Raw genomic sequence first — 18,149 nt, 5'->3', positions numbered from 1 at the left:
ATTTTGAAATGACCAGGATTGGTGCCTTGCATGTGGGTGCATCATGTGGGCCTTTCCGAAATAGATCCTTCCATTTCTCGATTATTCAATATATGCAAATCATGAATAATGTTACCCCTATATATCTGAAAGTAATTGAATATTTTTGTGGTCATTTTTAATTGATAGTCATAAATCTTCCTAGAAACAGCTTGTGTAGCTCTTTTAAAATAATTTTTGCTGGTTCCTACAGATGTTCACATTCAGATACTTAAACCCGTAAGTTGTGACAAAATTAGCTCTGTTGATTTGAGGAAAGCCTAGCTTTTTCAGATATCAACACGATATTCTGCAGATAATGCTTTTCCGATTGCTTAAAGTTTGAAATTTGGTTTTCAGATACAAAAAAAATCTACGAAATCTATTGTTTCATAAAGCTTTATAGAAAATTGTTAAACATAAGATTTTATGGGGCAAATCGCCCTTTTCACCATTTTCCTTGAGTGTAGCTGGCTATATTTAGGTTCAAGAATAAGAAAGTCTGTAAAGTTGTTTTGATTTCAACAAACATTTATATAGTGTGTATTTATTCTTCAAATATTTATTCCCAGATGTTTGTAAAATGTTTTTGGGTTCAGAAAAAAATTGCTACCAGTAATTTGTGGATTATTGGATTTATGATGTTATTGTTCTTTCATTCAACACTGTTTAAAACGCACAATGTTAGCTTCAAAGTTTACTAAGAGGCATTTCAATGATGTGGAGTAATTCATGGTGTTTAATTTTCTTCTGTCGAGGTGTTGAAAGTGTATAGAGGTCATACCTTGTCCCTACTATTGTTTAAAAAACAAGTCAATGTCAACATGTGTGACAGAAGACTGGAGTTAATGTAATTACATGTGCAATGAATATCACAAAACAAAATTATTTACTGAGATTTGAGTTGCAGCTGAAAAGTTGTTTCTTCCTTGAATATTTTATCAAATGACATACAACATATATTTCGTGAGCATTACCAGTACTTTCAGGAAATATCTCCGTTTCACCTCTCTCCACTAAACAACTTCCTGTGGCCCTTTTCCGCTACAGAGAGTCCAACGCCATCACACTCGCACTACCCACCCATAAGGCTTTTTAGCTACTTTGTCAGCGACGCGGAGCTTATCTTGATATGGTAGATATGTGGCGGCATCCGTCGCCCGGCGTCCGTCAAACTTTTACATTCCAAGCTTCTTCAAAAAGATCAGTCAACTTCCGTTAATGATTTGGAGTACAGGTCTCAAGGGATTACCTTAATCAGGTTTGTTCAAAGTGTGGTGAAATATTTGAGGCTAATTTTGCTATTAAGGGGCTAAAATTTTCTTCTTCTCATTACCGGCTGGTCCGACAGCTGTAATTTGTGGTATACAGTTTCCAGGGAATAACCTTATTTAGATTTTGTCAAGTTGTGGTGAAATGTGCAAATTTGTATTTTAAGGCAATTTTTGTCACTTTTGGTCAAAAAAAAATCTTTAAAAAATTTAATACTGTTTTGGCCAAACAATTTGTGTTCCAAAAATCTCATCAGATATCTTTGGTGTTTGATATGCAGGTTCCTAGGGATTATCGTAATGTCATATATTGAAACTGTAACGAAATCTGCGATTTTGTATTTTATGGCAATTTTTGCCATTTTGGTAAAAAAGTTGTTCATCAAAAAGTAATATGAGAGATTTGATATTTAGTAGACATGTTCTTAGAGATGATCTTAATGTGACATGCTCAAGTCATGATGAAATCTTCAATTGTGTATTTTGCAGCTGATTTTGCCATTTTGGTCAGGCCATCATGAAATGACCTATCAAAGATTTCTAACTTCATCAACACATGTGTCACAACTAGTTATTCTCTACATAACACTGCCCGCTCTGTCAGCCGTTGGGTCGCTTGTCTGATGAGCAAGAGCATGACACTTTACAGGCCGCCAAAGAATGGTTGCCTTCCCTTCTGTTCCCTGCATGCCCGTCAGGACATCTCTATTAACACCATTTTCTGCCAGCCAGATTCAATATTCAAGTGCAAGTCAAAGTGTACAGCGTAAAATGCAGTGTAACTGTAGATGACTTCGTAAAAGGCATTATGTAGAATATTAAACAGCTCTTTCACAAACACTAGATTTAAGTTTGGCTAATACTTCATTTTTTAGTCGGATAACATATTCGGTTGGATCATTTAGATTTAAGCAGACCTTTGAAGGCGTTTTTTTCTTAAATTTCATTCTCATTATTAAGCGGTAAGGATCACCTTTTTGGATCACCATATTGGCTAGCGCAGGTCCAGGATGCAAACAATAAAACTGGAAAGTATTAACATTGCAAAGAAAACGCAGATACCTTTGAAATAGTGTTTGTCGGTTGTAAACCGGACCAAGTTTTGTGACATACACTGTGTCTGTCAAAATCAGTTAAACAATAACAGTATTTTTGACTCTGAAGATTACAGGTTTCAATAGATTTAAGCGAAGAATGAAATTAGTATATCCGTTACATGCCAACTATGAGTAGAAGTTGACCTAATAGACAGAACGAGTTATACTTACGTGTCTATTCACATTGTTGATTATATAGTAATGAAAAAACTTAAGATCAGTAAAATACGCAGATTGATAGCAACACATGCATCAGTTCAAAGAGCAACCGACAACTTACTGCTGAGTTAGGTTTTATCTTCGTCGTCCACGCATTCGTTGTGGCACAATATCAACTCACAACTATACTGACAAGTTAGGAACGACTACCTAAGCGAAAATGCACAGGATTGTTAGTAGGGTAGAAACAGACATGTGCTTGCCTACAATATAAACAATTCTTTGTCGTTTAATTACAGGTATAGTGTTTTCATTTCAGAAGTTGAAGGTGGCTATTTCAGAAGTTATTGTATATTTGCATTTATATTTGCAGAACCAGGAACTTGCTGAACAAGACTTAGTGTGAGCAATGATAAAATGCATGACTATCACCTTGGCAAATATTTACTTATGTGAGTACCTTTCGATTATTTCATGACAGTGAGCCTTCATTTTATTCAGATACTTCATCCGCTTTTCTGAATCTGTTTGAACGCCAACACAATCGTTGTATTTTTTCAATTGATTTCGTAACATACGACAAAAGTTTATCATTTAAAGTCAGATATATAATGCAGAGCATAATAATGGTTGTTTCACATAGCTAAGTGAATTTTGTCGTTTAGGCCTCAGGGTCATTATATAACGCGTTCATTATATCCATATCAACGTTTTGAAAGTTTTTGTGATGGTAGTCGTCTCACAGATGTCGTGAGTTTGAATCCGATCACAGAAAAAAGGATCGACAAGTTTACGATGTAAATTCGCCGGTTTTGATTTTTCTTCACAAAGCATAAAATAACTATTTTAACCTCAATGATATGAAACTTTGAACAAGCATTAGCGTATTAGCTCTATTCATTTGCATATCTCTACCCATTGTCCTTCCTCGTTTATAGGATACCAGAGATCTGCTAGAGTATAGACATTTATTTCATGACGTTTCATAACGTAAAAAAACTTACAAGTGCAAAAAGATTAGAAAAGGCTTGACTTTCAAAATTGCAACTCTGCCATATACTGTCATAGATCAATTATAATGTAGTATTTCACATTCAAATTCGAATACTAGCAAAATAAAGAATTCTACCCTTCATAACACAGCTCTTAAAACGATCATGGGGTTACCTTTTGCATATGGCAATTATAGCGGCAGGGTATTTGAAAAAATCACAGTTAATACATTCAGATAATTATCAAGACACAAATTAAACACCAAATGTCGAATATCATCATGACGTTTTTCAGAATATATACATAATTTTGTCTAGATACAACCAAAATTTAGTGATCCTATTTCAATTAAAAATTGTATCTCAAGTTAATATTGTTTGTCAGCGTTCCCAATGAACTTAGAAATGTTTTAATTGTCAATGTCACTTTTCCTTTCCGAACAGTGTGCAGATTTTAACCTTTTGTGTAAGATTTCGGGAAAGTCCTAAGGTATGAGTTATGCCCGTAACAACCCTTCAATTAATTAACCTTACTATAATTGTTCTTTCCCGTCTGATTAGTATAGCGCATCAAGATTTTGCTCGTGTCAGTCCAGTGGAACATGTCAAATATATCACAGGGAGAGTCAGTAAAAATATAAACTTCACTTGACATCTTGTAGTAAGAAAGTTAAATTCAAAGATTCCATCTTGAAGTCCAATTTAAGGTAAAATAAATGCATTTCCGAAACCCAACCTATTTAAAATCCTAAGATTGTTAACATTTTTTCAATTTTCAAAAATTATCAATGACTTGACATATTTTACTGTTTTTGAAGGGCAAAACACACAAAAATTCCGTCCAACCTTCCCTGTGACCTTAGGGCATATCAACAGAAACCATAGACAGTAGAGAAAGCCCTCAGCAGTTGAGCCGAGCTAAGCTCGGCTCAGCGAGCCGGCGAAGCCGGCAAGTACCGCTACGCTACAGCATGCGGCTGGCTCGGTTAGCGTCGCTTGTTAGAAAGACCGTTGAGAACGCACAACTGCGTAGCGAACGAAGGGGCTGTGGAGAGAGTCTAACTTCACCATATATTAATGCGTATTCTATTGCCAAGAAGAAGCATAACGATAAGCAAACATGTATGCCGTTGATTCTTTCAACAGGTTACCCGGAATGGGAATGGTCCACGGTACAAACAAACCCCTCGTCCGCAAACGTGCATAGAAAACCGTGTATTTCCGTTTGCGCTTGTACAAATTTGTTTTTTTTTTGTATCGCCATCATGTGATCTATTTGGCATACTTAGTCTGTAGAACACATCGTGTTCCTTTTTATTCAGCAGTACAACCAATTAATTAATATCATGAAAATTTAAATTGTAAATTTGCTGGTGGGATTAAGGTTAATGTCACAACTTTCAATAAAGATCGCATATGTCGTTTTCAAATGTATTCTCTGTAACGTACATATCGTATTTCAAAATCCTGACGCGTCAATTCATTCAGGTTTATCTCCCAAATATCGTTTATAAAAGTTCGCATTTAAGTCATTACTGTTTTCATAGTCGATATCGCCCTCTTTGTACACTTTTTTGTAAGAAACTGAACAATGGGGAAATGGTGACCCTCAATAAGAACCCTTGAATTAAATAACGTCTCTTTTTCTCTTTTTTCAGTTTGGTTTTGATGGTAAATGTCATTATCGTCACTGCTCAGTCAAGATATGATGAATTGCTTCGTCTCACTTCAGTAGAACAAGGAAGATATAGCACACAGAAAGTCCGTGAAAAATCTCTTTCACAGTTAGTGACCGGTAAGAAAGTTTTGTTTTAAGACGTGAACCTAAGGTGGTAAAAAAGGTCAAATAAAAAGTGAGTCTAGCAATCCGACGTAACCTATTTTAAAACCAACAGACCCTTACTGTTTTTAGTGTTTTCAAACACAATGAAATTAATGACTTTTCAAATTGTTGCTATATGTAGTTATAATCAGAGAATTTAAGTTTACTATGGCAGCAATAGTTTACACGAAGGTTGTAGGCGTGAATATTTATGGTAAAAGCCTTAAATTCACAGAAATAATTGAAGTCAAAAACTTTACACTATTTTCTTAAATGTCATATGTCACTTCAAAGAAGAGTATAGGTAGAAAAAACGACTATTTTATTTTGCATTATATATCTTAATTCTAAAATAGCATGGGTTGAAACACTGGCACTCAAAAAGTCATTAAAACATGATTTCAAAATTCAAATGCCTCCTATTCAAAATGTAAGAACTTTATTGCCAAACAAATGGTCGTTTGTTATTTGGCATTTGAAAACATAAAATTTGATCCGGCCAGCGTGGAGTTAGAATTCTTAGGAAATCTATAAATTGGTACAAAAGAGAAGCCAGGATATCGGCGGATTTGCATACATTCGCATAAAATAAAATTTCTTTATCATGCAACTTACGATTGTTTGATAAGATAAAAGGTGAACTCAACCAATATTTCAATCTTTGGTTGACAAATTATTTAAAATTGAATGAATATTTCCAAACAATACGCTGTGTATGGTGCTGTGCCCCTCATTGATAAACCAAAAGACACCAATATCCGATTCGACCGCATCACACAATGTCTTTTTATGCAAAAGAGTGAGACTTGTCGACTTTGCCGAAATTTAGATTTTTGCACTTATACTACAGATAAATATGCATTTTCATGTCGTCCAGGAAGAGCTCAACAATGGAATCACTGTCATTATAATTTCCATTATAAATTGAAAATAAGATTTTTGTTAAATATGTATAACTTGCAAATGCAGATCACATGCGTGTTTATAAAAGCAGCTCTGTCACGAATTCGTCGTATTTTGAAACCTTGCGCCGATTTGATTAGGTCTGTCTTCCAAATATAATTTGAACATTTTCCTATTTTAGTTATTATTGTTTAATGTTTCATTGTCGAAGTAAACATTTGAACCTTTATGTATGAAATTGTGGAATTGAATAATCTTGAACATCCATAACAACCCTTAAGTTACATAACGTTAATTTTTTCTTTTTTCAGTTTGACTTATGAGGCAGAGGAGATTATCATTACTGCTCGGTCAAGGTGCAAAGCATTGCCTCGTCCCACTTCAGTAGAACAAGGAATATATAGGACAGAGAAAGTCCGTGAAAACATCAATTTCAGAGTGACTTACTGGTAAGAAAGTTTTGTTCTAAGATCTTACCCTAAATTCCAAATAAAGGCAAAGTAAAAAAGTGTGCGTTCCAAGAAACCCGCCCTAACTTATTTTAAAGGGTATATCTCACCTAGAAAATATTCTTTTTAATTTTTTTGTCAATAAATAATAATACTATATCGAAGATAAATGGTGGTGTTTTTTTCCTTTTTCCCGTTGATAAATAATTGTGAGAGAGAAAGATGTTCATGGCTTGACGAAAAAACTTCTGTGATGTCATTTGTGAGTGTAGAACTGAGTAGCTATACACACAATTGCAGAATGACATCTATCTGAAGTTCTGTCTATGATTTGGGAATGACAATCACTCCTGCAATAGAATGTTGTTTGGTATGATTGATTTAGAGGGTAGCCAGTGATGGAGAGTCTAGTGTTACTGTTGAAAATGATTCCATCGGAAATATTGTGAGCGTAGATTTTGTGCCTCAGTTAACTCAGCGTGAAATGTCTCCAGACCAGCCGGCCGCTATATAGTCGAGTATGTCAACGCAAACAATCCGCAGCTTCACAGGAAATCTAGAAAATTTTCGATCTACTGCCCTGTTCTTTACAAAAGTTATTAGAGCAGAATATTAATTTTATCAGGCCTTACTGCCTGCGGAATTGATCCTATGCTTTCCTGAAGTAAATAAATAAACACTTGAGATGCAAAGCTGACCCCGGTCGCTTGGCCTTTTTGTCTCGGTGCGCGGCACCAGTCACAGCTGGCCAAGGCCATTGCGTTGACACCCCCTCCCATCGAAACATGAGCTTAATACCAGAGTACATTGCTTCAATGTCACCTCACCACAAACATGAGAGTCGATTGATTTTATTCAAATTCCTTCAGTTTATTCTGTTTTGATATTTATATACCCACAAACTTGGGACTACTCTAGTCAGACACTGACATACGGAAATATTTGGAGCCAATATCCCATCGTTGATATTTCTAATGGAAGAGAACATTTTAGAGCATGATTTGAACGTAGGACGCTTTTTCTTGTATACCCAAGCATACGAACTGAAGAGGGTCCCAACCCTGAAACTGACAAGATGCAGTCCATCGGAAGGTTGATTGAAAATTGCCGGTTGTCTAGTCGGGACCCTGCTGCATGCTGCACTCTGGACCTTGTCAAATGGTGAACTCGTCCTTACTTGGTTCTGTATATTTAACTTACTACAGTTATGTAATTAATGATGCAAATAGCAGACGACTGTTTATAGAGCCTGGAAAAAGTGCAAACTTTACACAGTGCAATTAACTGAGGCGGCGAGCCTGATATTCGACCCCTTTCAATACGTATCACTCCTAATGTTCTGGCACAGTCCCTACAGACTCGGACTCCCATGTCCCGCGTCAGTCCGGTGGATAAACAGATTCACAGCTGTAGTATTTTAGGCGTTATAACATTGTGCAGTTTAAGTAGTAGTACAGTTTAGGGAGCTACTAATTATGAATATCCTGGATGGGTCGGCTCCATGTACACGCATACTATTCCTGTACAGTACACAGCGGTTGTCCGGTTAGGGGTCGGCTGCTGGCACACACAACTCTGCCATGCTCTCATGGAAATATTTCTAGGTCCACACCAAATTGATGGCACATTTATAGACTAAACCATCCAGGTTTGTGTTTTTGTAGTCCAAAACCGCGCATCTTATTCATCATAGCGAACTATCTGAGATCTTCTCGAAGTCGGTACCCGACGATGTGTTGACTATTGCTCTCAGGGGATTGCTCTCAAATGTTAGCCACATCTGACGCGACCAATACGCGGCGAATCTGAAATCTGACGTTTTTTTTTTTGACAGGGTGAATTTTTCACATCTTTAATAGTCAAATACACTACTATAGAAATAATTGCCACTACTAATGAATATTGTTTTAAGCAATTCGATTAAGTTTAGACGTACAAAAAATAGGTGGGATATACACTTTAAACCCTTTGATCGTTACATTTTTTGCATTTTCAAAAACCATTAATGGGTTTGGCAAAGTTTGTTTTTTTTGATGGGCCACCACACACACCAATAATCGAATAACGCAAAAAGAAAACATTTCTGTCCGACGTCCCCCTGTTTCCTTAGGGTATGATAGCAGAAACGCATGATGTTTATGCCTAATGCTGTTAATCCCTAATGCTGTTGATGGTTTCAATTGAATAAATGTCATGAGAATTTATATTGTAAATTTGACTACGAATTTCATGATAAACAAATAATTGCAACTTTAGGTCTCGTTTTTAGTTTTCAAATGTATTCTCTGTGATGTACATGTCGTATTTCAAAATCCCATGTAGATTCGTTTAGCTCTATCCACTAAATATTTCACAAATGGTCCCATGTACGTTACTACTCTTTAAATTGTCGATGTCGCTATCATGGTTCCGTCCACCCATGTGCACATGTGAACCTTTGTGTAATCTGATAAATAAAGGAATGAAGCTGAGGACTTCTACAATAACCCTGAAGTTAAATAACGTTTTAACCTTTTGTATTTTTTCTAGTTACAAATTGATTTTTGTGACAGAAGGGCTCACCAACACTGATCTTTCAAGTTGTAAAGACTTGCTTCTTCCCGCTTCAGTTGAACAAGAAACGCAGAGCACGGAAAAAGTCAGAGAAATCACTGTGACAATATTTTGTTGGTAAGAAGATTTCGCTTTAAGATCTCATTCTTCGTCGAAAATAAGGTTTACTAAAAGAAACTTGATTTTTCCAGTATTCGGACATAGCCCATTTGAAATCGTTTGACCATAACGTTTTCCGCGATTTTAAAAAAATCACTGATGAGTTTGGTAAATTTTGCTATCATGATGATAGGTAACATAAATAGACATACAAAACACAACCTCTAAAAAAAAATATATTCCATAGGGCACGTTAACAGAAAAATGTGACTATTCCCGCCCAAGAGTCTATGTCACTTCACCGAAATTAAGATTTTGCCCTAAGAGATGATTATGCATTTTATATCATCAAGGAAATGCTAAACGTCAGGCAAATATATATGGAATTAATGCTTTAATCAGTGCCATGGCAATCTGAAACAGTATTTGATGATGACATTCGTGATAAATATGTAGTAACTTTCAAATACAGTTGAAATATGTCGTTTACAGGTTTATTCTCTTGATGTCATATTTTGAAACCTTGCGCCAATGTGTCCGCCTGTGTACACGTGTGAATTTTTGTGTAAGAAACTGAGCAAAGGAGGATTTGGAGAACTCTATAACAACCCCCAAGTTAAATAATGTTACTTCTTGTACTTTTTAGGTTGATTTATTTGGCAGCCGTGTTTATCATCACCACTTATCTTTCACGCTGTGAAGAATTATCTTGTCGCACTTCAGTGAAACAGGAAATATATAGGACACAGAAAGCTCGTGCAAATACGAATTTCAGCGTAACTTACGGGTAAGAAAATTTTGTTCGAAGATCTCAACCTAGAGTCCAAATAAAGGCAAAATACAAAAGTGTGTTTCCCGTTTCCCGACGCAAACGATTTAAAACTAGTACGTTTCTGTTCGTACGTTCAAAAACCCCCTCGTTACGCAAATGTTGCTGTTGTTTAAGGGTTCACACACGCATAAATACACACACAAACACACACACACACACACACACACACACACACACACACACACACACGCAACAACAAGAGCAGCGGCAACAACCACAACAACAACAACAACAACAACAACAACAACTGCAACAAACAATCTGAGCCCCTAAAAACATTTCCGGTCCGATCGGCCCTGTTTCCTGAGGGCGTGTTTTGAATGCTGGTGAGTGTTCATGTGGATATTTGCCCGATATAAGTACACATTTGATGGTATTTTATAATGTGCTGCAAGTTCTTAACGACAGTCCAATATAAAAGCCTTTGATGCTTTCAATTGAATCAATGTCATGAAAATGTGTAATTTTTTAGTTTGATGATTAGATTCATGTCAAATATGTATTAACTTTCGAACAAAGGTCGTAAGTGTTGTCCAAATGTATTATCTGTGACGTACATGTCGTATTTTCAAATCCTGCGTCTTCGAAATATTATTTATAATGTTCGCATTTTAATTATTACTGTTTTCATCGTCGATGTCGCCCTTTTTGTTCCGTCTGTGTACAGGAGTGAATTTTTGTGTAACAAACTGAGTAATGGAGGATCTGAAAATAACGTTACTTCTTGTACTTTTTTAGTTTTCTTTGTGTGGCATCCGTGTTCATCATCACTGATCTGTCGAGCTGTAAAGAATTATCTTGTCCAACTTCAGTGGAACAAGAATATCGGGCAGAGAAAGTCCGTGAAAATATCAATTTCACAGTCACTTACTGGTAAGAAAGTTTTCTGCTAAGATATCAACACAAAAGTCGAAAATTAGGCCAAGTAAATGTGTGTAAGGTAACCCAGCCTAACCTTTTAAGACCCTTAGATCCTCACTTTTTCGCCTTCTCAAAATTCATTAATGATTAGTATGAGTGTTGCTGCTGTGTGCTTGGCCATGTAAAAACCCAAAACAAGCGCCCCTTTAACAAACATACAAACACAGACACATAAATACAAATACAGACACATAATTATCCCATCCGACCTTCTCTGTTTCCTGAGCGCACCTTCAGGTAGATACATACCTTATGAACACTTTCAGATTTTTATTGTTTTTCACAGTTATGGAAGTCACATATCCCAATAAGTATATATTTTCTGAAAGCTTTGATATTGGGAAATCCGACTGTGCACAGTACACAGTCATTGTTTACATAATAGTCATGTGACAAGCGTTTTGCTAAAATAGGTTTTTCCTCCCTTTAGCGAACACGCTGCACGATTTCTGGTTGGAATTAATACATTGACAAGCCTTAGCATACCCTTAAAATCCGTGTCTGCGATTTTTTTCTCCGAGTATCAAGTCAAATTGTACGGCGCGACAATTACAATTGCTTAAAAAGCACCTTAGTCTAACACCTTTAATAGTGCATAACAAAAAAAATGAAGTCATATAAAGGAAATCCCAGACACGGATTTAAAGCGAATTACCAAGGCTTGTCAATGCACAAATTTCGACCGGAAATCGTGCACCGAGTTCGATATAGGGAGGAAAACTGCTTTTTGGAAGGGTCAGCAAAATTCTTGTCACGTGACTATTATGCAAATGATGACTATGTATTGTGCACGGTCAGATTTCCTAATATCAGGGCTTTCAGAAAATATATACTTTATTGGGGTTTGGGACTTCTATAACTGAGAAAAAAAAATCTGAAAGTGTCTATAAGGTATGCATCTACCTTAAAGGATAGTGCTTTTATCGACTTTAGCTTCTGTCTAATGTAACCGCATATGCTAATGGGTTTTATGTTGTGGAAGTACTTAATGCTTTTGACATCGTGATATGAATCCTTCTTGTAACAATTTGAAGCGTAATTTTGCTAAACGTGATTCATAGCTATTACTCGCAAATGTTGGTCACATATGTCGTTTCCAAATGTAGCTGTTGCTCCAAATCTCGCACACTAGCCTCAAATTCTCACTGACAAAACAAATATAGTGCCCACCACGGTATGCGGTCACATGCATGGGCTAAGTGGAATACTTGTAAACCTACGGGTAGGATTATTTCGTATATTCACATCATTTGAAAGCGTTGTTTTAGTTTTTGTTTATGTGAATCTAATCCAGTATTTTATAAACCTCTGGTATTATCTCCATTCTTTGTTTCAACAGGTCCATGATAACCTGGGACACCCTATTCTTGTCTCAGAGATTTTGCCATCTAAACATTCATACATTTCTGAAGTCGCGATCAAAATTTCGCACGAATCAAACATATGCGATTTTGTGTTGATGCGCAAACTGGAAATAAGAATAGGAGAGAATCGTACGTGTAAACGCGAATATTCAGATCACTATATTAAAACTTTGCTCTCAATTAAGTCCCCAGAATCATCTAAATTCTTCGAGAAAGAGATCGATTACCAAAAGGCAAAATTTGACTTACGTCCTTTCGACTGGACAAGTTCTAACATACACTGTGACCGAGTGCAGAATACCATAATAATATCTTTATCCACAAATCACAAAAGCTCTTCGTTATCTTCTGAGAAGGGAGAAAAGGAAGGGGAAGAAAAAGAAGGGGGATATAAGGAGGCTTTTCAAGGCAGTAGGTAATAGAGATAGGGAGAGAGTTGATAAAAAGACATATATACAAATATATAAACAGATATATACATATAAAAAGACAAAAAGACATATACAAACATTTCATATGCTATAATTATATTAACAAGAGCTAGTTTTTACAATATTCAAACAAAGATTTAGATGCACATTTCTCTTTTCTTAGTTCAATTTTAAAACTATTTTAAGTCATTTTACTACGAACTTTGAAAACCATATTGTTCTTAGTTTTATAACATAAAGTACAAGACATAAAAATAGACTCACATAAAATCAGAATCCACCTATTGGTTTGTCAAAAAATGGCTGGTCATCCTCTGGAGATTTTAAGCGAACGAGAAAACCTGTGTGAGACATACACCTGTGCATATTGTAAATTGCTGCTGAACGACCCTCATCAAAGTCAATGTGGTCACCGTTATTGTAAACCTGCATCAGTGGCTTGCTGAGGTAAGTGGATATTTGGTTTTTATTGTTCCTCTCTACGGAATGTTTTTTTTGCTATGTATGCATTTCCAGGCAACTACTTAAGTATTGAAAGTAGTGGTTTTCAAAAGCTACGATAGACATAAGACATTTTTAATATAAAGAGGGTGAGCGTCCAAGTGGAACGCTGGTCAGTCATACGAGTTAAGTCTTCAACATAAGCCCCCCCCCCCCCAAACATTGAAAGCAGTAAAAACTACAAATAAGTTTAACATAGATAAACAATGACGTAAAAGCAATCAGTGACATAAAAAGCAGAAAGGCAACAGTTGCTATTGTATATTTGGTGATTGCAAGATCAAAATCTGTATATTGCATGTACCTCAAACGAGCTAGAGACACTGCCATTTTATTATCTTTGACAGCACTTTCCATGGTAGAGGTTCTTTGTTGGCTAAAGTCATACTGAGAGCACTGTAAACACGAGTCTCAATTTCAGTATTCGTTAATGTTCATTTCGGCAGGCTTGTTTTTATAGTAATCTTGGTAAGGTATATTAGACCAAAATACATACAACATGATCTACTCGCAGAGCTATGTGGTAAGAGACTTGGATACAGAAAGGAGAAGCTCAGAACTTTTGTCACTACACTTTTAAGCCAATACGTCGGGACTGATATTTTCAATTTATCGAAATTCGAAATAGATCAATATCAATTTTGTCGAACTAGATGCGTGGAGCGAATATGATATTACGTACAAAACCAATACTGTTCGTGGACAGCCATCAACTACAAAAAAAAACAAAACAAAACACAAAAGTGAACGGAATTTGACTATGAAGTTATACAGAAGATGAATGTGATTTTACCATCCGAAATTTGCCTACTTATTATAAGATTTACATTATTACTTTTGGATAAAGCCATGTGTACATTCTGTTTGGTGCAATCAAAGTTTCAAAATGATGAGTTTGAGCGAATTTTCAAATCGAAAAGTCGTATTACCGTCATTACTTCCGTGGAGAATGACATAACAAAAAACGAGTGGTTCCCCCCGCTTATTGCAGTTTATCTTCCTACAGTACTGCTGTGTTAGGAAAACGGAGGTCTTCAGTGACGTAATACGAGACTCTCAAAACTTGGAGATTGACTACTCCGTACGCGTATAGTAACACTACAGTAAAGTAAATGATATTAGAACTCATTGTCTCAGTTAAGGTTACAATTTTTGTTCCATTTCCATTAGTTGAAATAAATCGTCTCCTCTGCAAAGATATGACACCATAGTAGCCATGCTAACTGCGTAAGAATGGGTAGTACTGTTGGTGATGGAATGTATGATGTAAATAATTTATTTTCGTTGTCAGAGAAACGGACAGCTTCATTTGTCAACTTTGTGATCCTGAAACGGAACCAGATGTAGATAACATAATAACTGCGAAAAAGGTAAAGTGCCAAGTGGTTGTGTGTGCGATGTATGATAGTGTGTGGTGAGCGTGAATGATTCACGATCTCTACGCTACAGCGAGTAGAGAGGGCGCAGTCAGAATTGTAACAACTTTTGAGGTTGGGGATTTAGCCGAGCGGTCTGTCTGTTGCTTTCTCCGCTAGGTGATTGGGTACGGTGCGTTGTGAGATCGCGTCCGATTGAAACCATCGTATTTCTCTATCCTGCGTTGATAGTTCTGCTGGTGGACAGTATTGCCCCGAGGCTGTCTTCCGCCCTGTAAGGCGACGTATTCATTGCTTCGCTTCGATAAAAGTTTGTGTGTGCGATGTATGATAGTGTGTGTGCGAACGTGAATGCTTCACGAACTCTACAGCTAGTAGAGATGGCACAGTCAGAATTGTAACAACTTTAGCTCGGTTATTGAAGCAATCTTTTTTGAGGTTGGGGATTTAGCCGAGCGGTCTTTCTGTTGCTTTCTCCGCTAGGTGATTGGGTACCGTGTAATGTGAGTTCCAGTTTGATTGAAACCATCTTATTTCATATCGAAGAAACAGTCAAACGATTCATCTTTAGTATTTTTGGCCTCGCTCCGTATTTTGCTACTGTCAAAGATTTCTCTGCGATCACATGGATAAGCCTAACTTTATCATAAGAGCGACTTTTATGTACACCGCGTTACTTTTCTACGAAATTATCGTTCTCTCTGATACAAAGTGAATTAACGAGGTTTTCCAACCTCGCTTGCTTTGGACCAGTGTAAATGTTATAAATGATTTTTTTAAACCTCTTGGTTCACATTGTTTGAAAGCCTGACGCCATTGTTGATAAAATACTGCTTTTCTTCCAGATATTTGAAGATAATGCTATAAAAAAAGAAATTAGACTACTTAATACCAAGTGCATAAATGACGGCTGTATATGGTCCGGAAAATTTGAAGATTATAGAGTAAGTTAAACATTTGTAACTGCTAACCTCATCCAACATACGGTTTAGTCTTAAATTTGTACTTTAGCGATTTTCAACATTCTCCAAACCATGGAAACGTGTTCTGTCAGAGTAACGGTGCAATTATTTAATGTTTAGCGCAATTCCCATGAAGTGGTCAAGCCTAACCGCTGATCACCGCTTTCGCAACCAAGATAACGTGAACATTTGGAGAAGCAATGCAGACTTCCGTCGATTTCCTGACCAAACATGGCTTGGCTGATTTACTATAAATGATAAAGAAATACTATAAATGATAAAGGGATACGGATGCAACAATCGAATACGACGCCAATTAACTAAAGTAGTATACTATAAATCACGAAAGGGCATTCGATTTACTATTTACCTAATATAGGGAGTAGTTGTGACTTACTTAATTTATTATATAGCGAAATATACATACGTAATTGATTATTAGGGTAACCACATTATGAATGGAAGAAATAAAGTATTTAAGTATGATAGTATATTGTTTAATTCCAGGAACACAGACAGTCATGTAATTATGACGTAGGTCATTGCCCAAGCGGATGCACTGATAAAATAAGACGAATGAATATCGATTCACACCATAATAATAAATGTGTTTCAAGATATGTCAATCGCGAATTCTGTGGTATACATCTGCCACCGAAGTATATCAAAGCAAGGATCACATTCAATCATACAGAGACGTTCAAAAATAAACTAAACTTGTTACTGTGAATACAGTAATTTGTTTTGGTCGATAGTCTGATAATGGATGAATCACTTTTGCATTTTAAAGCTGTCCATATACTTCACAAAGTTCTTTACTTTTGCTGCAGGCCATCATTACCAATGCCCTGAGATCAAAGTGGAGTGCGAATTTTGTGGACAGAAAATCGTTCGCAGACTGGTATGTTTTCAAATTACTTGGGCTTCAACCATCCTTATTCGGCAGCAGCTTTTCTCGGAGGCATAATCGGAATGCTTTAAAGATCGAATTAATCCTTTTCAAAAACTGACTCTTTGACAGGTTCGATCAAGACGAACATTCATGCGTTGAAGATTTATGATTTATTATTTATTAATAATTTATGCAACATCTAAGTCGGCTACTGTGACCAACTCTTTTTGGGTTGGAAACTGTAGCCGACTGGTTTTGTGTGAGGCCTAGCAGCTAGGCGATGTTGCCGTGAGTGTGTGGGGGTTCGAATCCCGTTTGGGTTATAGTAAAATTTATATTTCTTTAACCTGAGTGGACAGTATTGCTGGTGGATATTTACTTGTCCCCGAGTCTGTCTGATAGCTCAGTAAAAAGCTTCGTGCTTTTCCGATTACTATATGTGTGTGTACTGTGTCTGTGTGTCGTCTGCTCCATGCACACTGTGTTGCTTGGTCGCGCACAGAATTGCAACATCTAAGTCGGCTACTGTGACCAACTCTTTTTGGGTTGGAAACTGTAGCCGACTGGTTTTGTGTGAGGCCTAGCAGCTAGGCGATGTTGCCGTGAGTGTGTGGGGGTTCGAATCCCGTTTGGGTTATAGTAAAATTTATATTTATTTAATAATACACAAACATGAACAGTACATATACAATATAAACAATTGTGAACATAAAACAACAATGTCATCCTACTTTATATAAGCTAATTATTAATCTATCAAAATTAAGATATCTAAATGGATGTAAGCTTTAGGTAGAAAACAGATAGATAAGAAGGTAGGTAGATAGGTGGGAATTTACTTATGTAGGTAGCGACATGTCTACTTAAGAATAATGTGTCCATCTGTGTATGTACATATGTATGTATCTTCACATGTATCTGTCTTTATGTATACGGTTTGTTAATTGGCCTTAACGAATCGTGCAATAATAATACCAATTCTTAAATACACAAACATTTAAGATAAAGGAAGCGATATTGTATCTCTAAAATATGTTTGATTCGAATCTTAAAATCCGGATCCTTTACTTAATTTGAATATCTTATATGCTGATTTCAAATATCTATAATGCAATATGACCTTTCGGTAGTTAGTCAATATTTTATGGAGAGTACAATTTTTGTCAACTTAATCCATGTTTGTGAACATTGAACGATATTTCATTGTCCTACTAGTAGTAATATTGCGTAATAACAATGTTGCAAGAGATTGTCTTAACAAAAATGTATACCTCACGTAATCTGCAGTGGAGACAGTTTTCAGTATCATTTAAATTGAAGTCGATGAGGTAGGCTTGGGCTAACATCCTGGCGCTTCCTTTATCCTTACCCGACCTACTCCAACAAGGATAAAGAATTAGTTTATTGTGTTTAAATACTTGCATTCACAGAGTACCTATGATGATTCGACTGAGTGATAAGTCCACATCAATGATATAATCGTCAAGGCCGCGGTAATGTTTGTTAA

The 18,149-nt window shown here is 36.3% G+C and overlaps 1 protein-coding gene and 1 long non-coding RNA gene across 4 annotated transcripts in view; both read left to right on the top strand.

The window, feature by feature from the left end:
- The first annotated feature begins 2,910 nt into the window (after positions 1-2,910).
- LOC139143898 (uncharacterized) lies at positions 2,911-11,368 on the top strand. Its single transcript, XR_011554688.1, has 6 exons — positions 2,911-2,997; positions 5,196-5,332; positions 6,574-6,711; positions 9,241-9,381; positions 10,010-10,150; positions 10,934-11,368. It is a non-coding gene; the product is annotated as an uncharacterized lncRNA (long non-coding RNA).
- Positions 11,369-12,466: 1,098 nt separating this feature from the next.
- The window catches only part of LOC139143895 (TNF receptor-associated factor 2-like), a 125,424-nt gene continuing 119,741 nt past the window's right edge, over positions 12,467-18,149 (top strand). The window contains exons 1-5 of one of the 3 annotated variants that reach the window (XM_070714489.1): positions 13,098-13,358; positions 14,704-14,782; positions 15,634-15,732; positions 16,258-16,419; positions 16,581-16,651. In XM_070714489.1, coding sequence (XP_070570590.1) covers positions 16,356-16,419; positions 16,581-16,651 — 135 coding nt within the window. In that variant the 5' untranslated portion in view covers positions 13,098-13,358; positions 14,704-14,782; positions 15,634-15,732; positions 16,258-16,355. Of the gene's footprint in view, positions 13,359-14,703; positions 14,783-15,633; positions 15,733-16,257; positions 16,420-16,580; positions 16,652-18,149 lie in introns of all 3 variants that reach the window. The other 2 variants (XM_070714490.1, XM_070714488.1) reach the window with 2 other exon arrangements.

Source organism: Ptychodera flava, chromosome 11 (assembly GCF_041260155.1).
Source record: "Ptychodera flava strain L36383 chromosome 11, AS_Pfla_20210202, whole genome shotgun sequence".
NCBI classification, from domain to species: Eukaryota; Metazoa; Hemichordata; class Enteropneusta; family Ptychoderidae; genus Ptychodera; species Ptychodera flava.
The sequence above is the reverse complement of the archived record's forward strand: the minus strand, read 5'-3'. Positions and strand labels throughout refer to the sequence as shown.